The sequence below is a fragment of the Schistocerca serialis genome, chromosome 3 (assembly GCF_023864345.2).
Source record: "Schistocerca serialis cubense isolate TAMUIC-IGC-003099 chromosome 3, iqSchSeri2.2, whole genome shotgun sequence".
Taxonomy (NCBI): domain Eukaryota; kingdom Metazoa; phylum Arthropoda; class Insecta; order Orthoptera; family Acrididae; genus Schistocerca; species Schistocerca serialis.
The window spans coordinates 277,070,667-277,096,001 of NC_064640.1; the positions used below are offsets into that span (position 1 = coordinate 277,070,667).

Here is a 25,335-nt window from a genome sequence, read left to right on the forward strand (position 1 = left end):
AAAGACGTAAAAATCTATGTACATCGCATAATAATTATACGATACAGTGCTTCAACACTGTCTTCAAAGAAAACTTAGTGTGTAAAAAGCATGCTGTTTAAAGAAGTGAAGAAAAATTGTGTAATGAAGTTCCATTGATGCCGAGCTAATTACAGACGGTCTGCTATTTCATATATACAGTGTGGTCTATTCCGGCAACTTTTGAGTCCTTTCAACCTTATTTGACTACCATGCATACTTCAACACCTACGCGATGTGTCCGCCCGCTTTCATTTTGAGTCCTCCATAACTAGTCTCTCACTGTAAATAAAGAATTAGTTCTTTAACAACAACTACAAAAATAATACTACCGTTCTGTGAGAAAGAATCATTACATGCTGGTCTAGCTTAAAGTTACGCATTTACCACTAGGTTTGCGTGAACTGAATATCAAATGCTAAACTATTTTCAGTAAACATCGCAAATTACGTAACATTAGTAATCTCACGAGCTGACTATAGTACAGCTGACATTAATGTGCTACAGTGTACTATAGATCGAGCGAGCTGGTCAAGGTAACAAACTTCCATTCAGGACGGCCTAGGTTTAAACTTTATGACTTACAGTACATACAGCAGTAGATTATTGTAAAGCGTTATTGGACGAACGCTTCCTAAAGTATCGCAGTAGTTCTTGTCAAATTTCATCTTGCTTCTCGGACTGGCAATTTAGTGTCAAAGAAAATGTCAGTTTGTGTACCTTACCAAAAGAAAAAATGTAGCAACCTGTGGCTGCAGAGGTAGTCATAATTCGAATCAGCATATGAGCATAGAATTAATAACGTGTGGGAATATGAAATGAATCAACCGCACGCACGCTCATAGTTCTCGATTAAGGAGATAACAGTACGCTGGTCGTGTAACGGATTAGGTCCCATTCTCAGACACCTCCCCCCCCCCCCCCTCTCTGACCGCCGTTATAACCGCAAAAGTACCTCCGACCCTATACTTGGCGATTGCTCACTATTTTTTCTCTTTTTCTTATTCTCTCCATCTTACACATTATCTCTACAGCAATGCTGTAAAAACCTGAGTAGCTGCTGATCAAACCACAGGGTCCCTAAATAAATAAGTATCGCACGTAATCTGAATCAGTGATTTTGGTGGCTGACGGCGGAATTCATACATACATTCAAGGGTGTTTATTATCATTACTTTTAACATGCTTTACCTGGTGCATCAGTTAGACAAATCTGTTTGAAGCGGCGCCGAGGACGCTAAGCTTCTGCAGCATTACATAGGAAGTTTGTAGGAATCTTTGAGCCAAATTTCAAACTTATATGTCGCAATGGAAGTCAATTAGGGAATCGAAAAAACTATCCTTAAATCTGTTGCACAGTGTATATTCAGGAAAAACTGACTAACTCATAAATTTATATTACATGTTAAAATATTTTCTTATTCAGAAATTGCTATTGCCAATCAGCGTTTTATTTCCTAACTAGTTTGGCCACACTGTTATTTTCGTGCGCAAATAGCAGACCTTATCTACTACTTCTACTGCCTCATTTCTTACCTTAATTAATTTGACTACGTTCCATTATTCTCGTTTTACTTTCGTTGATGTTGTCTTACAACTTCTTTTCAAGACATTATCCATTCTATTCATCTGCTCATGGAAATCCTTTGTCTTCTCGGAAGCAAATACAGTTTCATCGGCAAACCTCTAAGTTTTTGTTTCTTCTTCCTAAACTTAATTCCTTTCAAAAATTTCTCCTTGGTTTAATTTATCGCTTGCTTTAGCGACTGAATAACATCGGGGATAGGCTGCAACCCTCTCTCACGCACATCTCGACCACTGCTTTCCTTTCACGTCCTGCAACTCCTACAACTACCGATTCAGATTTTCAATGAGTGTATTCGAGGCAATATTGTCAAAAGCTTTCCACAAATTTACAAATTCTACAAATGTATGTTTGCTTTCCTTTCACTCATCTTCTAAGGTAAGTCGTAGGGTCAGTATTGCCTCGCGTGTTTTTTCATTTCTCGGGAACCCAAGCTGATCTTCCTCGAGGTTGGCTTCCACGAGCATTTCCATTCCTCGTGTCAGTAATTTTCATACATGACTGATGGTTCGGCAATATTTACATTTTCAATTGAGAAGGCACTTTTATTCATAAAATACGGACATAGATGTAGAATCATCGATGCTAGAGGACTTTTAAATTCCGAACAAAGAATTATTTGACGGATGTACACATAGTAACCAATTTTTGCATATAATTTGGCTTTAAACAAGAAAATGACAGTCAGTTGTAGGATGTAGACAACGAAGCGGCTATTCAACTCGATTTGACGTTTGAATCGACTCAGGTAATTTGGGAATTGGTAGCGAAAAAAATATAAATAAAACAATTTACTGCGTCACTCACTTGTTTATTTTCTCACTATGTGTTTCGATGGTTCGCACAATCATCTTCAGGTGGAGAATTCTATTGCTACATTCCTGTTATGTGGAGCACTGGCGTCTTTTGCCAGTAGCAGACTAGTTGCAAAGCTGGTTATGTTTCGTCTTTTGTTGGTGATAAAATTGTTTTTTCAGAAATGGCACCGTTAAAGTTAAAAGAAGGTGGATTTACACTATCACTCCACACAAAGATGTTACACATGTCAGAGATACGCTATGTTTACATAGAGAGCAAAGATTACTGAAAGGAACGATATCTGATATGTGTAACACCTTTGTGTGAAGTGACAGTGTAAACATAGTTTACAGTGAAGGGCGCATTCAACAGGTAGCAAAAAATGGTTCAAATGGCTCTGAGCACTATGGGACTTAACATCTGAGGTCATCAGTCCCCTAGAACTTAGAACTACTTAAACCTAACTAACCTAAGGACACCACACACATCCTTGCCCGAGGCAGGGTTCGAACCTGCGACCGTAGCGGTCGCACGGTTCCAGACTGAAGCGCCTAGAACCGCTCGGCCACAACGGCCGGCAACAAATAGCAGTATGCAGCATCTTTTCAATCTATTTTCCTTAAAGAATATTTTACTCTTACAAATTCAAGTTTTTTATTTAACTTTAACAGCCTATTTTTTGAAAGACCGATTTTGTCACCAGCAAAACATGAAACCTAACCTGTTCTGCTGCTGGGAAAAGGCGCCTGCGACCTACACTAACACAAGGAATGTAACAAAACAGTCATCAACAGTCATCCACCTGGAGATTAGGGTGAGAAACGTCGATACGCATTGTGAAAAAATAAACAACTGACTAATACCGGTAATTGTTTTACTTAAACTCATCAACAGTCGCAGCCGTCATGATACCATCCTTTGTGGACGAAATATCCAGCTGAAAAATCCACCAGCAAAAGTACTGTAGCTGGAAGGCGACGGGATCACGAATGGAAGAAGCAGCAGTCGACTAGTTAGGTAGGGAAGGGTCTTCTACTGGATGCGAAGCGTGGGAGGAAGACGCACTCTGTGCTGGGAGGGCAGACCAGCTGGTGGTGCGATTCTGCGGAGCCATCAGCCTCGTCTCGCCGAGACCTAGCCCGCCCGCGCAGACAGAGCTGAAAAAACGGCTAGCTGCAATACGTTATCAGGCTGAGCTTGGGCTCCAGGTGCAAACGCCGCAATCCGGGTCAGGCTGTCCAGGCGGGCCGCGCCTATATATACATTGGCTCCAGCGGCGGCGCTCACAGTGTGCAGACAGCTACCATGGCCGCCCTCGCGCTCCCTGTAAGTACCCGTCACCGCCACCATTCTGGCTTCTGCAACAGTGCTGTGCGTCGTTTCTGCAAGAAGACGTTACTTAGCCGCGTCATTTGTGAAATATTTTGTTCTGATAGATTATTACTTTTCACTAGTGGTCAGTCGAGGTTCACCGGTATCTATGGATGGAGACTTCACCTTTGCGTACCAACAGTGCTTGACACTAATTAGTGACTTAGAGTAATGTTATAATATTGCTTGCACTTTCACAGTTTTCATATATATACAACTGAGCAATATTTCTATACCAAGAACGTGGCATATATATATGTGTGTGCGTGTGTGTGTGTGTGTGTGTGTGTGTGTGTGTGTGTGTGTGTGTGTGTGAGACACGTTCTTGGGATAGAAATATTGCTCAGTTGTAAATTTAAGAACAATCAATTATTTTGAGACAACTGTCGTTGCTTTAGAGTGAGATCATACGAAACTTTCGTGAAACGTAATATAAATATTAAATGACCCTCCCGTTAAAAGATTATATATAATTATGCTCATCTGAAAGTGTTTTCTTTGCTTGTTTAAGTACGTATTCGTAAATAATGGACATATTTCATCGAGAGAATTCTATAAAGAAAAATCTGCAGATTATTTTGGTGCAAGGACTGCAGAGAATAATAATAATTAAGGGTGAGACCTATGCTCGAGAAGCTAAGAGTAGTTTTGGTGAATTCCGTCGTATTCACATAAAGTGAACAGTTTATATGTACTCTGTCTACTAACGTTACATACAATAATGAACACTGCAGGATTTTTCTGACTTACTCATGCACTCTTAGTAATACATATTAAGTCTTGGCAGTTCACACGAGGAAGTTTCGAATAGGCGATTAGGAAATTCAACCCACTGCTGCATTCCATAACACACCACATACCACTTTACGAGAACCATCAGTGTCTTCTGTTTTTAACGATACTGCATTGTTAAACATTAATGGTAAAGACAACCTTCCAAAGTGTAAGACAATTTATCTATAAGGCGTCCAGTGTGTTACATTTCTCTATGTGTTCTTACAGTCACATTTTAAGCATCGGGAGGTACTATTTCCTAATAAACAAGCGCTCCAATCATCACGGTAGTCCGAGAAGTACTCTGTCTCACGGGATGTAGTAATTTACTTCGATAAAGACCGGTTTTTGCTTCATACGTAAGACTACATGACAACATTAAAACTACGGAGAACCGAACTTTAGTTTACAGCGTCAGAGCTCCAGCGCATTCCTTTGAAAGCTTCTCTCCGAATGGAATCGCACGCTGAATTGAAACTTTGTAGAGACTACTGTTTTCATTCAGTCCGACAAGAGCTGGGAAATTTGGGTCAGAAGTAGGGTTTCATTACTTCGGAGTATGTTTGCGACTTTTGAAATTGAGTCATTTAACACTGAAACACTTGTGTAATGTCCTCCTGCATTGCACTGCTATACTTTGCGTAATGATTGCAACACACGCTCCAGATAATTGGAGGTCTAGCGGTAGACCCCTCACCTGATTCGGAAAGATAGTGTATGTTGCACTGTTCTATGGACGAGTACTACTCACGATTTATTTCTCAGTGACTAGTGACTGTTCCGTTAACCACGAAAAGACATAAAGAGACAATTTTCAGTCGATCCAAACTATAACGTTAACAAGAATTCATTTTTAAGAGTTTTGTCAAAGACTTCATATCATGTGACCGAAGTCAGAATTTCATCAACTAATTAGAATTATTAGTGATTCGTAACTGCAGTTAAGAAACGTTTTTTCAGTTTAGTGTGACGAATGATCGCTCGGGGATGCGTCTTATACGAATATACATATTTTGAGAAGAGCTGTCCATCGTTGCATTTATCTTCAAAAAAGATAACTGCGAGATATATATAAGCCAAAGATTGCCGTGATATTGTTTTTTCAAAATGATCACAGAATAAAATGAGTTGCAAATATATTTGAATGAGGAATGGAACAGTTGTACATTTGTGTTGGTTAGGTGGTTATTCTGAATCAGTTTTCAATTCTGTAACTGCATTATTATCGTTCAAGCCGCTATGAGACCCGTTAGAGTAGCTTCATGGTTACTCAGTTCTTCGCTTTCCATGTTTTACCTTACAAGAATCGAGTGTAAGAAAAATAAATGTATTCGTTCGTACCACTGTTCTCTTTCTTATCTGCGTGACATTTGTGTTATGAATTCTTTATAAGTAGTACTGATTCTCTGAATCTGTTCTAGGGACAGTCCGTCGGAGTTTTGGGAAAACTTTTCCGTGTTGGACGGCATTTTCCTTGTATCTGTATACCACTTGTATTATCCTCGCAAATCCTTTCGAGAAACGCCTGTGCTGCTTGAATTAGCTTTTAAACCTTGGTGCCACCTGCGTTTGTCTGCCGTCTTCCTCGGCTTCGAATGCTTCTTGGAGAGGACAGATACGTAATCTCTACGTGCTCGTATTTGAATCGCTTTCGTTACTTTTCCATGGAATTTTCTAAGGCTGCTATATTTTTTCTGAACTCCTTTCATAATCATTTATCGTTGAAGTTAACTCGTTTTCCTTTTTCTCATATGAATTGGATTACGAAACGAATGGAGGACTGTGAAGAATTTTCCAGCGTGAGCCTGATAAACAGCTCTTCTTCTGCTATAGTGCTGCCCCATACAGATCCCAAGATCCCGTGCAGTTAACCTGAAAGTATGGTAAACTTCATCACTCTGAACTGAAAAAAAAATTTCATCGCATATATTTTCGTCACATGTATTATTCATTTTCATCGCATGTGTTATTATTGATGAATTAGTGTTCCGAAAAATTTGCGCAGAACCGTCTGATTCACTGCTTGAGCAATCGTTTGGAAGAATAAAGGAAAATTGCAGGTTTCTGTTGCGTTAACAACGAGCTCGTTAGAAACGACGCACTAGCTCAGTTGGTAAAGCATGTAAAATACACTGGCCGTGGTGTTACTAATGAAGCAATTCTGGCATCGCCTGAAATAATTTAGCGAACCCAGAGAAACCTAAGTCAGGGAGGTCGAGCATGGATTTGAAACTGGCACTTCCGAATGTGCCTCCAGCACGTAAACCATCGTTCCATGGAGATTCATTTAGCACTATTCACGGAAAAAAGCAATTACTGTTATCAGCAGTTGACACAAACCACAGCGAATAGCGTTGATTGATGCGGAGCGGACGAGAAGTTAATCGAAAGTACGTATCTATTAGCTGCTTCTGCTTTCGATATTTGTCAGCAATGAAGGCCCTGTTTTGTTCATTCATTGAAGCAGCTGCTCCATACTGTCGACAACGCACCTAGTGTAAGAACGAACGTTAATTATACGGTTTCGAGGTTAAGGTGTCAGAACTAACATTTGAACTGATCCAGCTGAACCACTCATCTATATCCGGAATTGGCAAATTCTTTACATGTCATTCTCCAGCACTAATAAATTTTATACGTGATAAATGACAACATAAACCGTAGGTTATCAGTCGGTGTTGAACTGTGAGTTCTCTCATGATTTACTGGGTGAGATATAAAACTAGTCGAATAATTGATAGTATTATTGTTATTGTGTTTAGCTCATTTCCTATGACGCAGCAGTCTTCAGCTGTAAAGAGAAACTCTAAATGTAAGAGAAGGTTCAAATGGTTCAAATGGCTCTGAGCACTATGGGACTTAACATCGGAGGCCATCAGTCCCCTAGAACTTAGAACTACTTAAACCTAACCAACCTAACGACATTACACAGATCCATGCCCGAGGCAGGATTCGAACCTGCGACCGTAGCGGTTGCGCGGTTCCAGACTGAAGCGCCTAGAACCGCTCGGCCATACAGGCCGGCTGTAAGAGAAGGGTTTGGTTGTTTGGGGGGAAGAGACCAAATAGCGAGGTCATCGGTCTCATCGGATTAGGGAAGGATGGGAAAGGAAGTCGGCCGTGCCCTTTCAAAGGAACCATCCCGGCATTTGCCTGGAGCGATTTAGGGAAATCACGGAAAACCTAAATCAGGATGGCCGGACGCGGGATTGAACCGTCGTCCTCCCGAATGCGAGTCCAGTGTGCTAACTGTAAGAGAAGGCCTGAGTGCTCTATTTGAGGACTGAAAATTAGAAGACTGTGTAATTTGCAACGGAATCCTGACTCCTAAAAGACATGATGTGCGATTCATTCATCGAGCTCATAGCACACCTTTGCGAATAGTGTTTGGGAAACTTCACTAATATTTGGTAGGTGCGAGGTTCAAATTCCCGTCCGCCCATCTTGACTTAGGATTCCCATAGTTGACTCGAGAAGGAGCAGGAGAGGAGATTAGCGTTTAACATCCTGTCGACAACGAGGTCAGAGACTGAGCACAAGCTCGTATAAAGGAAGAATGGAGAAGGGAAGCGGCCGTGCTCTTCCGAAGGAACCATCCCGACATTTGCCTTAATCGATTTAGGGAAATCTGGGAAAACCTAGACGAGGAGGGCCGGACGCGGGTTTGAACCGTAGTCCTCCCGAATGTGAGTCCAGTGTGCTAACCACTGCGCTACCCCACTCGGTCGCTCACTGGAAGCAACCATGCGAATACCTATATAGTTTCTTCAGTGAGGCTGCGATTGATAAACTTTCTTCTTTCTTCGTATTGATGCGTGCTTTGATTTAACTCCTACCCCTCCCCTCCCCTTCCCAGCCTATCCCTCCCTCCTCCTCCCCCACCCCTCCCCCTGCTAGTTTTGCAATCGTGTTCTGTGATCCCTAAAACATATAAATGAACTTAAAACATGGATGAAATAAGTGAGAGCATCACAAAATACGCCAAAAGAAATGTTGTTTGGAGCAACAACGTTTTAATCATGGAACAGACATAATTTTTACGAAGCAAATTCATTTCGACGAACAGAATAACTCGAGAACAAAATTAATGGCTGGTTACTTTGCATTTAGCTCCATTGTTGATCAGACAAATTCGTCTGCAGAGGCATAAAAAACGACAAAGACACTGTTGCAATGGCATTTGACATTCTGCAAGAGTTCTTTGATGCATAACACCTCAGCGCCACCCGGTGCACTCAGCCAGACTGCATACCAAGTAATGGCAACAGAATTGCAACCGACAGGTTCAGGCGACCTTATCCCGGCATTCTGCAAGGCAACCGGTCAGCATTCATCGACGACCAGGCAAAAGGAAGAGCAGCGTCTAGACTTCGGAAGGCTTCTCGCTGCCCGCCTTGGCATATTAAGGATGACGCCGTGTGCGGATACGGACGGGCTGCGATCCAGTAACGGACAGCACAAAAAGTGGCGATGGGCAAAAATAAAAATAAAATGGAGACCTTGACGAAGCTATAACTGAGTGCGATTACAAAACGTCCGACTACCTCGCCACACACCGGTTAGTAATTTGTCTCGGGCCAAGGCTAAGTAGTCCGGTTTTTTCCATCCTTTTTTGTGTGCAATCGAGGCTAGCCACGCCTAAAGCAACTCTCGTGCGAGCCGCTTCGGCAGACGTCTGCTACTGTTAATTGCTAGTGCAGTCCCTTCAGCAACCTCTCGCAATACACATCTCTTCAACCCCTCTCCACCCTCGTCTCAGCGTGAATACATTGCCGAATACCGAAATGTTGTTGGCTCACGGCACTTAATATACCGCTAAGTAGCACTAATTCTGGCGTTGCGCATTAAGAAATAAAATGTAGCAATATTTATTATTATAACTAATAATTTTTTACGTATATATTTGTTTATAAGTGAGGATATTTCACAAGTCCTGTCGTTCAAAACTTCGTCGACAAAGTACCCATATAATTTCTATTTAATTAAAAGAATGTGACATTTTCGACTTAGGCTGTTATTTATTTTAACTATTTCTTTGCGTCAAAACTAGTTTCGGGTTTTTAAGCCATTATCCAGGATTTAGGTAGAAAAATGTGCCGTAGTATAACAATGGCAGAGTACTTACATTACGTGCTTCCGTTTGGTTTGGTGTACATATTTAATTGGCAAAACATAAAGTAAAGTTAACTCTGTAAATTGTGCGCCAAAACGAACGGAACCACGTAATGTGAATACTCTGCCATATTCATACGTACGACACTATTTTCTAGCTAAACACAGGATAAAGGCTTAAAAAGGCGAAACTAGATATGAAATGAAGAAAAAGTTGAAATATCTAACAGCCTCAGTGGAAAATTTCCATATTTACTTAATAAATTTATGGCTGTGATACACGCAATGAAGAATCTTTCCGTCGCAGTTGATGGCACGAAAAAGTAGTTTCGAACCCTAAGGAGAGAAATGAGAAAGGAAGCTGAAGGCTACGTTTCAGCTACACCGAAGTCATTAGTGATGGTGTACAGACGGAGCACTTTCTAAGCTTGACAAAGATAAGGAAAGGAAGTCAGTCGTGGCCTTGAATGATCCATCACAGCATTCACTTGAAGTGATGTAGGAAAATTACAGGAAACCTGAATTGGCACAGTCAGAAACTGTTTTAAACCCACAACTTTCGTAACGTGCCTTTACTATTACATCAATTCCCTAAGCCACTGCCAAAAGATCGTATTTCTTTCTTCTGTGGATATAATAACAGTTTCTAATATTAAATAATGTTAAGGGACAAAAAATAAATAAAAAAAAGAGGATGATGGAACAGACGTGTTTCCCGTATTATCGGTTGTTCTTGTTGCTTATGGGTAAATATGATGTATCGTACAAGTATGAGAAAAAGAACAAACGTAAAATCAGAAGTATGTTTAAGGAGGAGACGGAGCCGGGTCGTTGCAGCTGACATGTGTCCGGAAGTTCGAAAGGATACCATCGAGTGGCGTGGTTAAATTACGAAATACGGAATGAAGTTCTTTGTAGATCACGCTTTTCGTACTGCTGTTTTAATTTTCATTACTTAATTTCAGTATTTCATAGTTCAAGTTTTCGACATTTCTGATTTTTTTCTTCATGAAAGGTCTTCATACATTCAAGAGCAAAGAAACTTGCACACTTGCCTAATATCGTGTAGGGCCTCCGCGAGCACGCAGAAGTGCCGAAACACATAAAATATCTGACATAAACGAGAAAATGTTTATAAAAGGTGCGAAATTATGCTTAAAGTTTGTTGGAAGTCGCTAAGTGCTCTCATTATCAAACAATGGATGACTACAGTCTGGGTAACAGGCGCTCCGTGTCATGAAACCTAGTTTTTCACGCATCTCAGTGTTTATGACATCATACCTCCTTAATTAGGTGTCGTACAATGATATGATTTTGCAGGTACTTTCGGTGGTATATGAGGACACTGTCTGTAAAATTTGTTCCGAATAGAGATGGTAGTAAAGAAGTAACAAATTAAAACGTCACATCTGATGTTGAAATTTTACTACATGAACAGAAAAAAAATTTACTAAGCGATAATTTTTTTTTTTGGTCCACTATTTTGTGGCGGGAGGGGGGGGGGGCGAGGGGAGTGTCGACAATAAAAAGTTTTATAAAGGTTTGAAATTATCTGTAAAGTTTGTTGGAAGTCACCAAGTGTTCTCAGTTCAAACACTGCATGAATATAGTCTGTGTAATTTGTGCACCGTGAGTTATGCTGCTTCAAGACACGTACACAGTTTCTAACTATAACTGTCTTACTCTGTCCTTCGTTTAACGTAAGGTTATGTCGCTTAATGTCCGCAGCTCGTGGTCGTGCGGTAGCGTTCTCGCTTCCCGCGCGCGGGTTCCCGGGTTCGATTCCTGGCGGGGTCAGGGATTTTCTCTGCCTCGTGATGACTGCGTGTTGTGTGCTGTCCTTAGGTTAGTTAGGTTTAAGTAGTTCTAAGTTCTAGGGGACTAATGACCATAGCTGTTAAGTCCCATAGTGCTCAGAGCCATTTTTTGTCTCTTAATGAATGGATTATGACAGCAGTTAAATTTTTAGTGCGGTCAATAATTACATCCTGAAAGTCTACTTTTTGTTGTCATTGGAAACCGTTGGATAGGCAACCTTCAACTGGTCCCATGAATCGTGAACCGGGTTAGCCGTTTAGTGATATAGATTAAGCACAACAGTTGGTGAGGGAGCACCTGGAATGCACTCTGAATCAATGGTGTCGGGTTCTCTTCATCGATAAGTGTGATGATCATCGTAGAAGAATATGTAAACGCACAGGTACCAATGCACGTCTCAGCCATCCACTCCCATGGCTTAACTAAAAACGTAGTTCAGTCATGTTTAGGGTGTCGATTATAATTTGACGGCTGTGAAGTGTCTGGACAAGATACTCACGGAGTACCAGTGAGTGCTCTATAAAACAAAAGAGTATCAAAGGGCGCAGCAGACGCTACAAACAATGGCGTGAGACCAACAGTAGCTCACTGTCTGGTTGGAGTCCATGGAGATAGTACACATTATAGGAAAGCTCGCAGCACCTGAAGAAAACGCCTGGGTCGGTCGCCGAAATATTGTGCAAACAATGGAATCAACAAGTCGGCTGAACACCAGGAAGCTCACTATTACTCCAACCTGTTGTCCAGCCCTGCTATGAATTCGTCGTGCACGAGCATGCCGCGCCCACCTCGTGAATACTTTCCTCCAGGAGACAGGAATGAACCGAATCGAATGGGCTGCGGCATCTAGCAACATAAAGCCTACTGAGCATTCTTGGATCAGTTTAAATTGGCAGTGAATCTTCGCAGGAACCCTCCTCGCACACTGGAAAAATGGACGATGTCGAAAAGTGGGACAGAGTTGAACAGCAACGTCTCGGGCCATCTTGTCGACAACACACCAAGGAGGACCCAAACATGTTACAATGCACATGTAGGGTAACAAGGAGTCTTACCTAGCAGCAGAATTTGATTTCATAGATGTGAAAATATGTGCATCTTTTGGTAAATTATTTGTTTTTATTTCACAGTACAGCTGTTTTTAGTTTCATAAGACTTATTTTTTCAGTCCCTGCACGCGTTGAATCTAAGCCCACAGATACAGAGACGCTGCAACGCTTAATTTGATTAGAACAAGTTTTTCAGTCTGCTGTGGACTGTGAGCTGATATGAAACTTCCTGACAGATTAAAAAAAATGGTTCAAATGGCTCTGAGCGCTATGGGACTTAACATCTGTGGTCATCAGTCCCCTAGAACTTAGAACTACTTAAACCTAACTAACCTAAGGACATCACACACATCCATGCCGAGGCAGGATTCGAACCTGCGACCGGAGCAGCCGCGCGGTTCCGGACTGAGCGTCTAGAACCGCTAGACCACCGCGGCCGGCCTGACAGATTAAAACTATGTGCCAGACCGAGGCTCGAACACGGGACCTTAGCGCATCGCGGGAGAGTGTTCCACCGACTGAGCTCCCCAAGGACGACTCACTACCCATCCCCACAGCTTTAGTTCCGCCAGTACCTCATCTCCTTCCTTCATGCTTGGGTAGATCAGTCGGTTGAGCACTTGCCCGCGAAAGGCAAAGGTTCCGAGTTCGACTCTCGGTCCGCCCTAAAGTTTTAATCTGCCACAGAGGTTCATATCAGCGCACGCTCTGCTGCAGAGTGAAAAACTCGTTTTGGAAACATTCCCCAGGCTATGGTTAAGCCATGTCTCCGTAACATCCTTTCTTCCAGGACTGCTAGTCCTGCAAGTTTTGCAGGAAACTTCCGTGAAGTTTAGATGCTAGTAGATGAGGTACTGGCCGAAGTAAAGCTGTGACGACGAGTCGTGAGTCGTGGTTAGGTGACAGACGGTAGAGCAGTTGCCCGCGAAAGGTGAAGTTCCCGAGTGTGAGTCCAGAACATAGTTTGAATCTGCAGAAATATTTATTTGAGCAATTGATATTGCTACCTGCACTCATCAGATCTACGGTATACGCTCAACTGTAGCTATAGACGTAGTGTTTTGAATTACGTATCGTGCTCCACTGAACACAGCAATCTACATCCAAATCTATACTCCGCAAGCCACTTACGGTGGGTGGCGGAGCGTACTTTGAGTACCACTGTCTCTACCTAATTTTTCCTGTTCCAGTTGCGAATGGTTCGCGGGAAGAACGATTGCTGGTAAGCCTCCGTGTGAGCTCGCATTTCTCTTACCTAATCTTCATGCTTTTTTCCCGAGATATACGTAGGATGAAGCAAGATATCGGTTGACTCTTCTGAGAACGTATACTTTCGGAACTTGACCGAACGCCTCTCTTGCAGCTTCTGCCACTGAAGCTGGCTTAGCATATCCGTGACGCTTTCACACTTACTGAATGAAGCAATTTTCCGCCTCTACACGGACAGTGCTGAAAATTTAACTACCGCAGAAAAGAACAGGCGAGATCCCTGTCTTGCGTCGGCGCGATAACAGACATCATCGACCTCGGCTAATGTCAACGACATACTATGTTAATAAACAATTTCACATATTATTCGTTCTGCTGTTTTAAGGTTTTCAGAAGTAATAAGAAATATTCTTATTAATATTTCCTCACGTATTTAGATATCAATTAGTGTTTAACCACATTCGTCTCAGAGTGTTTTAACAGTGTCACTAATAATCTCAAATTTGAGTGCTGAGAATCGCTAAAGACAGACGAGCACGCGCGTGCACACACACACACACACACACACACACACACACACACACACAGCAGTGCTCACGAGTTTCACAATCGTATCAGAAGGGCGAGAGGCAAACTGTCTCGACGGAAAACGGCACCTGACGCTGTCGTTGGCCTCGCCAGCTGTAGAGCCAGCCCGAGCGGCGTGTGACAACGGGCGTGGCGCCCTGGGCTTTCTCCCGCCGTTTGGGTCATGCAGTACGCCGGAAGGCTCGCAAATCTCGGGGTCGTTGCGTCTTGTCTGTCCAGGATTGGCGCTGCAACCACTTTCAAGCTCTTCACCGCAATGGGGTAGTGAAACGTGACACCGATTTCGACACACAGGAACACTGTCATTCGTACTTCTTTTCTCTCAGTTCACAGTGTCTAACTGATTTCGGGAATGGGCAGTGAATCCCTCAACTATCACGTGTCTCATAAATATAGACCAATGATCTAAAACTTTAATTACTCTTTCTGTATTCTGCTGAGGTTCATGTTGGATTGTGGGTGAGTGACGTGGAGCTATGGTTGAGACGTAAGGCGGTGTTCTGTGATTCCCCTTAATCACTTCAATAGGACCCCAGGATGGTTTCAATGAATACACTATCTGATCAAAATTTTCCGGATACCCTTATGTAATGCGGAAATGACAGCCAGAGGTCACTAGAGGTGGATCCGCCTGTATAAAAGGAAGCGTGGGGTATTGTGTTCTCAGTTGAGAATCAGTAACAGCAGAACGGGGCGGTCATGAGAGCTCAGTCACTTCGAACGTGGATCTTACCTAAGTAACAAATCTATCAGGATTATTCCAGCCCCTCTCAAGCTGCCCAAGGTGATGTGATTGTGGACTGGAAACGCGAAGGAATAACCACACCTAAACCAAGACAAGTGCTGCCGGCCAGGGGCCATCGAGCATTCCGGAGGGTGGTTGTAAGAAGTCGCATAAAGTAGATGGAAGCAACCGCTCTCGAGTTCCACAGTGTTACCAACACTCCAACTAGCACGATTGTGCTTAGCGAGTTAAAAAGAGTGGGATACAGTGGGCGAACAGCTCCTCATAAACAACACATTTCTGTATCCAGTCCTAAGCGAAGCTTGAGGTGGTGTAAATATCTATGCCACTGGACAATGGGTGGGTCGAAACGAATGATGTGGAGTGATGAATCACGCTATTCTCTGTGGTGATACGATGGAAGGGTTTGGGTTTGACAAATGCGTGGGGAACGGTTCCTGCCATCATGTATAGTACCAGCAGTGTAGTAGGAAGGAGGTGGTGTTACGGTATGAAGGTAGTTTACGTGGCTAGGGTGTTGTCCGCGTATTGTACTTTTTAAAAAGGGTGTAAACACATTTTACAGCATTGTGTACTGCGTAAAGTAGAGGTTTAGTTCGGAGACTATGACTGTATCAGCACAGCAATGCACTCTGTCATAAAGCGGCGTCTGTAAGACAATGGTCTGTGGTTAATAACATTCCTGAAATGAACTGGCCTGCCCAGAGTCCCGACCTAAGCCCAGTGGGATATCTTTGTAATAAATTAGAGCGTCGACTACGCTCCAGACCACAGCCTCCAAAATGACTACATTCTCTGGTTTCTCCTGTTGAGGAAGAATGGGCTGCCGCTCCTCCATACATTGAGACACCTCATTGAAAGTATCCCCAGCAGAATTCACCCCGTCATAAAGGCGAAGAATGGACACACCCTATATTAATATCCACTAATAGGCGTTCGGATATTTTTGATCAGATAGTGTAGGTCACAGCCGATTCCTTCTCGACCATTCTCCAGTCCCAACTTGCGTCCCGAATCTAAAGATCTCTACGATGTTTTGACGTTAGATCCCTATCTCCATTCCTACCTTATAACGGCGTAGAAAGTCGTTCGTACAGCATAGCCTTGTGAGGCCATTTGAAACGACACTCTAATGCATGAGCTAAGCCAGCAATACAGACGATTAGCATTACTTTGCCTTCTGCTAAAGACTTATTTCAGAATGCAGTAATTTAGTTTTGACGTGTACAAATTTGGAAATTTGTGGTAAGGTCTTATGGGACCAAACTGCTGAGGTCATCGGTCCCTAAGCTTACACACTACTTAATCTAACTTACACTAACTTATGCTAAGGACGACACAAACACCCATGCCCGAGGGAGGACTCGAACCTCCGACGGAGGAAGCCGCGCGGACCGTGACAAGACGCCTTAAAGACGGCTTTGATACACTCCTGGAAATTGAAATAAGAACACCGTGAATTCATTGTCCCAGGAAGGGGAAACTTTATTGACACATTCCTGGGGTCAGATACATCACATTATCACACTGACAGAACCACAGGCACATAGACACAGGCAACAGAGCATGCACAATGTCGGCACTAGTACAGTGTATATCCACCTTTCGCAGCAATGCAGGCTGCTATTCTCCCATGGAGACGATCGTAGAGATGCTGGATGTAGTCCTGTGGAACGGCTTGCCATGCCATTTCCACCTGGCGCCTCAGTTGGACCAGCGTTCGTGCTGGACGTGCAGACCGCGTGAGACGACGCTTCATCCAGTCCCAAACATGCTCAATGGGGGACAGATCCGGAGATCTTGCTGGCCAGGGTAGTTGACTTACACCTTCTAGAGCACGTTGGGTGGCACGGGATACATGCGGACGTGCATTGTCCTGTTGGAACAGCAAGTTCCCTTGCCTGTCTAGGAATGGTAGAACGATGGGTTCGATGACGGTTTGGATGTACCGTGCACTATTCAGTGTCCCCTCGACGATCACCAGTGGTGTACGGCCAGTGTAGGAGATCGCTCCCCACACCATGATGCCGGGTGTTGGCCCTGTGTGCCTCGGTCGTATGCAGTCCTGATTGTGGCGCTCACCTGCACGGCGCCAAACACGCATACGACCATCATTGGCACCAAGGCAGAAGCGACTCTCATCGCTGAAGACGACACGTCTCCATTCGTCCCTCCATTCACGCCTGTCGCGACACCACTGGAGGTGGGCTGCACGATGTTGGGGCGTGAGCGGAAGACGGGCTAACGGTGTGCGGGACCGTAGCCCAGCTTCATGGAGACGGTTGCGAATGGTCCTCGCCGATACCCCAGGAGCAACAGTGTCCCTAATTTGCTGGGAAGTGGCGGTGCGGTCCCCTACGGCACTGCGTAGGATCCTACGGTCTTGGCGTGCATCCGTGCGTCGCTGCGGTCCGGTCCCAGGTCGACGGGCGCGTGCACCTTCCGCCGACCACTGGCGACTACATCGATGTACTGTGGAGACCTCACGCCCCACGTGTTGAGCAATTCGGCGGTACGTCCACCCTGCCTCCCGCATGCCCACTATACGCCCTCGCTCAAAGTCCGTCAACTGCACATACGGTTCACGTCCACGCTGTCGCGGCATGCTACCAGTGTTAAAGACTGCGATGGAGCTCCGTATGCCACGGCAAACTGGCTGACACTGACGGCGGCGGTGCACAAAAGCTGCGCAGCTAGCGCCATTCGACGGCCAACACCGCGGTTCCTGGTGTGTCCGCTGTGCCGTGCGTGTGATCATTGCTTGTACAGCCCTCTCGCAGTGTCCGGAGCAAGTATGGTGGGTCTGACACACCGGTGTCAATGTGTTCTTTTTTCCATTTCCAGGAGTGTATATACAGGATTATTAGATTCCGAAATCGGTAACTCGCTCAGAATAATCCAAATCATATTTGGCTAACTTCCAAATCCTGCAGACTGGACTATATGACAACCCAGATCGAAAATGTTAACACGACCGTAGGATGAAAGCACCACTTTGCCATACAAAATCAGTGGGTGTATATATACGGCACTAACTAATAGGAAATACAGATGCAAGAACCGCCTGACATGCCATATGAAACACTTGCCTAATGCGCTTCAGACTTTGAATAAATGCTTTCAAAGACAGAAAATAATGACTGCTGTTGTTTCCTTTGACCAAATTTATCTATATTCGTGGTGTTCAAAAAAATCCAAACGGATAAAATTGATGTACCAAAGCTACACTGATGAGGCAAAACATTCTGGCCACCTGCTTAATAGCGTATTGGTCCATCCTGGAACGTAATACAGCAACAGTTCTGCGTGCAATGTACTCGAAAAGTCCTTGGTAGGTTTCCGGATGAATCCGACATCAGATGGCTATGCACAGGTCATACAGTTCCCTTAAATTACGGGCCGGTGGTGTGTGGGTGCGGAGCTGGTGTCCGATAGCGTGTGCTCCATCGGGTTAAGATCAGACGAATGTGACGGACAAGACATCCGTTTGAGTTCACTACCATGCTCCTCAAACCAGTATAGCACCATTTTGGCCTTGTGGCAAGGACTGTTATCCTGCTAGAAGATACCATCGCGGCCGGGGATTCCATTAAGCATGAAGCAAAGCGGGTTGTCCGCAATGATGTTCACGTAGTCCACAGCCGTCATGGAGCTTTCAATTACTACCACATGTCCCATAGAAGCCCAGCTGAATGACCCCCCTCCTCCCCCATATCATAATACTGCCCCCATCGAGGCGGGCTGCAAATTTCAAATTTCGAATAGCCGTTCGCCTGTATTATGGTGTATCTGGATGCGACCATCGACCTGGTCTAACACGAATCATGATTCATCCGACCAGGCAACTCATTTCGATTGATCCAAAGTACAATCTCGACTACCCCTAGTCAGAAAGAACAGACACCATATCCATATAAGTATATAGTTCTTGCAATACCGGCCACGACCTTCTTCTTCTGTGCGGATGCACACATATTTCTCGAACTCTAACGGGTCTTGGTAAGAATTTCTTCCACGAGTAATGAGTGTGTTTGGGTGGGACACTGCGAACGTAGTGTGTGGACATACAAGGTGAGAATGTGGGTCTCGCGGGAGGCGTGCGCGAAATAGTCCCTGCAGTCGCACTATCCTCTGTGCCGTCGGCGGCTCAGATGGATAGAGCGTCTGCCATGTAAGCAGGAGATTCCGGGTTCGAGTCCCGGTTGGGGCACACATTTTCACCTGTCCCCATTGATTGTATCAACGACCGTCAGCAGCTGAAGGTATTAATATAATTCTAATTTCGTTCTAGACAGCTCCAGGTCATCACCGGTGTCTGTTCTTACGTTTGGAGCTTCAGTGCCGTCTTAATTTTGTTCTGCATTTAGTGTTCCGTCGTCAACGAAGTCTTTTTCACTGTAAGTGAGCGCGCATATGTGTAGGACAGTATTGGAAGGATGTTATTATCCATATATGCTTGACATTGTCAAGCTCAGGGGCGATCTAAATGAATGCAGAAGCTGAGGCACAATTTCGTACAGACAAGATCGCTATTGTACAGCCTTTATTGTGACGACCGTAGTCAGAAAACTACGTTGCCATCATCGATCTTCATTTTATTAATGTACGAACACGAGCTTGTCTGATCAGTGCAATATGCATCTTGTTTTATGTAATAGTTATTTTATGCTTGGCTTGCCGATATACTGTTGTTCTCATGTTCATGAAATAGCGTTCTGTGATATGACACGGTATAAGACGCAATTGCTTAAGATTCAGTGAAATGGAGTGCGGAAGATATTGATCTATGCTTTACAGATCTGATGATGGCAATGTAGTTTGCTGAAACCGGTCATCATAATACTGTACAATAGCGATCTTCGCTGTTTGAAGTTTTATCTCAGTTTCTGTGATAATTTCCAGTTTATCCTAGCTTGTGATAGCTGAATGGCCAACTTGGCCGAAAAATCTCCAGAATTGTCAAAGCCTGGCCTTGCTGAAGGAACTGTTCCCTTACTCCTCCCTTCATACAAGCCTCGGAGACACAAGATCGGAAACGATCTTCTCACGAAGACAAGTCCAGCATTTTACAGTTGCACCATTTCGTTGAGTGATTGCATAGCTGTCGAACATTAATGCAGACAGACAGCATCCATCACCATGTCCAGGCGTATCGTCTATTGTCTCTCTAAATTTAAATTCCTTTACAGAATATACGAGGACTTGCTCAGAAGTAATGCCTCCGAATTTTTTTATGTGAAATCTCTTCAAGCTTTTGAAACAAAACAAACGTTATTAACATTCTGCATCTTAATTATTCATGTGTACATATTTGCAGCCCTCTGGCGTTAGAGAGTTCCGGATTGTAGCGTGGCAAGGCAGTGTGTAACGTAACTATAACGGTGCTTCAGGAAAAGCTTACTACACTAGCGGCCATTAAAATTGCTACACCACGAATATGACGTGCTACAGACGCGAAATTTAATCAACAGGAAGAAGATGATGTGATACGAAAATGATTAACTCTTTAGAGCATTCACACAAGGTTGGCGTCGGTGGCGACACCTACAACGTGCTGACATGAGCAAAGTTTCCAACCGATTTCTCATACACAAACAGCAGTTGTCCGGCGTTGCCTGGTGAAACGTTGTTGTGATGCCTCGTGTAAGGAGGAGTAATGCGTACCATCACGTTTCCGACTTTGATCAAGGTCGGATTGTTGCCTATCGCGATTGCGGTTTATTGTATCGCGACATTGCTGCTCGCGTTGGTCGAGATCTAATGACTGTTAGCAGAATATGGAATCGGTGGGTTCAGGAGGGTAATACGGAACGCCGTGCTGGATCCCAACGGCCTCGTATCACTAGCAGTCGAGATAACAGGCATCTTATCCGCATGGCTGTAACGGATCGTGCAGCCACGTCTCGATCCCTGAGTCAACAGATGGGGACGTTTGCGAGACAACAACCATCTGCACGAACAGTTCAACGACGTTTGCAGCAGCATGGACTATCAGCTCGGAGACCATGGCTGCGGTTACCCTTGACGCTGCATCACAGACAGGAGCGCCTGCGATTGTGTACTCGACGACGAACCTGGGTGCACGAACGGCAAAATGTCATTTTTTCGGATGAATCCAGGTTCTGTTTACAGCATCATGATGGTCGCATCCGTGTTTGGTGACATCGCGGTGAACGCACATTGGAAGCGTGTATTCGTCATCGCCATACTGGCGTATCACCCGGTGTGATGGTATGGGGTGCCATTGGTTACACGTCTCGGTCACCTCTTGTTTGCATTGACGGCACTTTGAACAGTGGACGTTACATTTCAGATGTGTTACGAGCCGTGGCTCTAACCATCATTCGATCCCTGCGAAACCCTACAGTTCTAGTATAATATATTTGTCCAATGAATACCCGTTTATCATCTGCATTTCTTCTTGGTGTAGCAATTTTAATGGCCAGTAGTGTATAATCGAGTTTCGAATTCGTCCACACATGGAGCACCCTCTCCTTCAGCATGACAATGCCAGATCACACACGAGCGCTGCGACATCTGCAACAATCTGACGCCCCGGCTTCACTGTCATGCATCATCCTCCATACAGCCCGAACTTGGTCCCACATGATTTTCATCTGTTTCCAAAACTTAAACGACACTTTCAAGAACTTCACTTTGATAGTGATGAAGCGGTGCAAGCAGAGCTGAAATTGTGGCTCCGTTAACAAAGTCAAGCATTCTACAGTGACGGTATCAACAAACTGGTCTCTCGATGGGAGAGATGTGTTCGTCGCCAGCGTAACTATGTTGAGAAATAAATGTGTAGACATGAAAAATAAATATGAAGAATGTTAATAACGTTTTTTATATTTAAAAATCTTTAAGAGTTTTCACATAAAAAACTCGGTGGCATTACTTCTCAGAATGCCATCGTATGTTTTTGAATGAAACAAAAATGTGCCGTGATCATTGCCTTAATATTCACCTGTATGTGTCTAAACACAGCATTGAGCTTGTTGCTGAACAAGGTACTTAGAAGTAACTAACTGCGAAACATAACAGTGTTGATAGATGTCATATATTTCGTTACGAGACATTGCATAACTGGACTGAGTATCGTGGTGCGCAGAGATCAAAACATGTCAGCGATTTATTGACACTAGAGGTTATGGCGATGCAACTGCAAAGTAAGTTGCGTATTGTGATCAGCACTGTGACTTCTGCATCTGTCATTCAAAGTGGACTGAAATTATGGTTCAGTGGAAACATAGAGTATCTTCATAAGTTCCTAAACAGCATTTAATAACAGGTTTATGGGCAACCAGAAACCTCACAGGACTATAAAATTAACTTGTGAAGTATTCTTTCTCTAATTCGCTTTCACTCTGAAGTAGCTGCGGCTTGTGGAGGAGAGTACGAGGTACGACTTTTATCGTTGGATCAGCTCGAACAGTGTATTAAAGAGGAACCGGTATAAATGATTGTTTTCTTTCGGCACTATCGGTTTGCATTGCTTGTCACAGTTCGTTTACGCAGTGGACGTTGTTGAATGAAGTAACTTAATGGATTGTGAAAGAAGCGTTGACGTCCAGCAGATCGATTCGAGAGGCTTTGGAATGCGAACTGATGTTGCCTTTATAACGTCACACGGCGAAGAGAGACGAGAAACACAACGATCACTCTTAAACATAATAAAACATATTTAGTCAGTTATGAACAATTTTATATTCCATTAATGGCACAACTTTCCGTGTAATATGTCCAGAGAGGCGGTGTAATAGCAGCATTTCATGGAGTAGATTTCTGACTTTCTTTAAGGCTTCACATAATTTTACGAATAGGTGTGGGATGCAAGGAAAGTATTTGTCACAATGTAAAATAAATATTTGTATAGAGAGAGGATATCAGCCATACCCACGATATTTCATCTCTACGACTGGGAAAAGCTCAAGGACAAAACTCACTTAATTTCATGAAAAGGATCCTGTTTGAAAACTAAGTTCCTATTACCGTACCGCAGACTGCAAACTCACTATAGGTGGATCGTATATCTATATTTTGATAAAACTGGTCGTTTTGGTTAGGAAATTTTCCTAACGTCTTGCGCCTAAGATATGAACAGGACATTTCGTGTTATACGGAAGATCATCGAGTCGGACTGAGAATCTGGGTAGGGCCAGGAAGTGTGTTTGTACCCCCTAATAGTAAGGTGACTGCTCAAGAGAAGCAGTAAATCCAGACCCGAGTCTTGCTCCTGAGACATACAAGTATCACTCCTGATGCACAAGCTAAATCATCAAATAGGCTTTATATGATTAAAACTTTCCGTATATATAGATCTGCAACTGCTACCGAAGTTTCCTAATCGAGAGTTTAGCTACAGGTATAGCATCGTCTACTAGCGACTGTTACGTGTACAACTGTGAGGGAACTTTCCTTTGCTGTGGCCTTGGACCATCGACACTCAGGCTACAATGAACGCACGAAGACTGGCAATGGGGCACAGGCTGGCAACAGTTCGTGTCTCTGAACGAGACCTGCTTTAGATTAGACTACATTACGGACCAAATCTGCAGCGTAGTGGTGACCACCACGTTCCAATGCGCACTCTGGAGCAAGGAAGAAAGCTTACGGTTTAATGTCCGTCAACGATTACGTCGTTAGAAAAGGCGCACAAGCTCGGGTAGCATAACGATAAGGAAGGAATTGGGTAACGTCCATTTCAAGGAAACTGCTGTATTCACCAAATACGCTACTGGCCATTAAAATTGCTACACCACGAAGAAGACGTGATACAAATTCGAAATTTAACCGACAAGAAGAAGATGATGTGATAGGCAAATGATTAGCTTTTCAGAGCATTCACACAAGTTTGGCGTCGGTGGCGACACCTACAACGTGCTGACATGAGCAAAGTTTCCAACCGATTTCTCATACACAAACAGCAGTTGTCCAGCGTTGCCTGGTGAAACGTTGTTGTGATGCATCGTGTAAGGAGGAGTAATGCGTACCATCACGATTCCGACTTTGAGCAAGGTCGGATTTAAGTCTATCGCGATTGCGGTTTATCGTATCGTGACATTGCTGCTCGCGTTGGTCGAGATCCAATGACTGTTAACAGAATATGGAATCGGTGGGTTCAAGAGGGTAATACGGAACGCCGTGCTGGATCCCAACGGCCTCGTATCACTAGCAGTCGAGATAACAGGCATCTTATCCGCATGGCTGTAACGGATCGCACAGCCACGTTTCGATCCCTGAGTCAACAGATGGGGACGTTCGCAAGACAACAACCATCTGAACGAACAGTCCGACGACGTTTGCAGCATCATGAACTATCAGCTCAGAGACCATGGCTGCGGTTACCCTTGACGCTGCATCACAGACAGGAGCGCCTTCGATTGTGTACTCGACGACGAACCTGGGTGCACGAACGGCAAAATGTCATTTTTTCGGATGAATCCAGGTTCTGTTTACAGCATCATGATGGTCGCATCCGTGTTTGGGGACATCGCGGTGAACGCACATTGGAAGCGTGTATTCGTCATCGCCATACTGGCGTATCACCCGGCGTTATGGTACGGGGTATCATTGGTTACACGTCTCGGTCACCTCTTGTTCGTATTGATGGCACTTTGAGCAGTGGACGTTACATTTCGGATGTGTTACGACCCGTGGCTCTACCCTTCATTCGATCCCTGCGAAACCCTATAATTCAGCAGGATAATGCACGACCGCATGTTGCAGGTCCTGTACGGGCCTTTCTGGATACAGAAAATGTTCGACTGCTGCCCTGGTCAGCACATTCTCCAGATCTCTCACCAATTGAAAACGTCTGGTCAATGGTGGCCGAGCAACTGGTTCGTCACAATACACCAGTCACTACTCTTGATGAACTGTGGTATCGTGTTGAAGCTGTATCGGCAGCTGTACCTGTACACGCCATCCAAGCTCTGTTTGACTCAATGCCCAGGCGTATCAAGGCCGTTATTACGGCCAGAGGTGGTTGTTCTGGGTACTGATTTCTCAGGAGCTATGCACCCAAGTTGCGTGAAAATGTAATCATATGTCAGTTCTAGTATAATATATTTGTCCAATGAATACCCGTTTATCATCTGCATTTCTTCTTGGTGTAGCAATTTTAATGGACAGTAGTGTACATTTTGCGTGAACATAAGCTCGCGGAAAAAAAATTAGTGACTCCAATGCGCACGCACACATGAATCGTTAATCTTTTATAGATGGAGCAGTGATTGAGTCACTTTCTCAACTTAGCGCGCACTGGC

General features: G+C 44.0%; 1 protein-coding gene across 1 annotated transcript in view; it reads left to right on the forward strand.

Moving 5' to 3' along the window:
• The first annotated feature begins 3,590 nt into the window (after positions 1 to 3,590).
• Positions 3,591 to 25,335, forward strand: part of LOC126470056 (uncharacterized) — a 43,772-nt gene continuing 22,027 nt past the window's right edge. Inside the window, exon 1 of the mRNA XM_050097561.1 lies at positions 3,591 to 3,727. Within this exon, the coding sequence (XP_049953518.1) occupies positions 3,707 to 3,727 (21 nt within the window). The 5' untranslated portion in view covers positions 3,591 to 3,706. The remainder of the gene's footprint in view (positions 3,728 to 25,335) is intronic.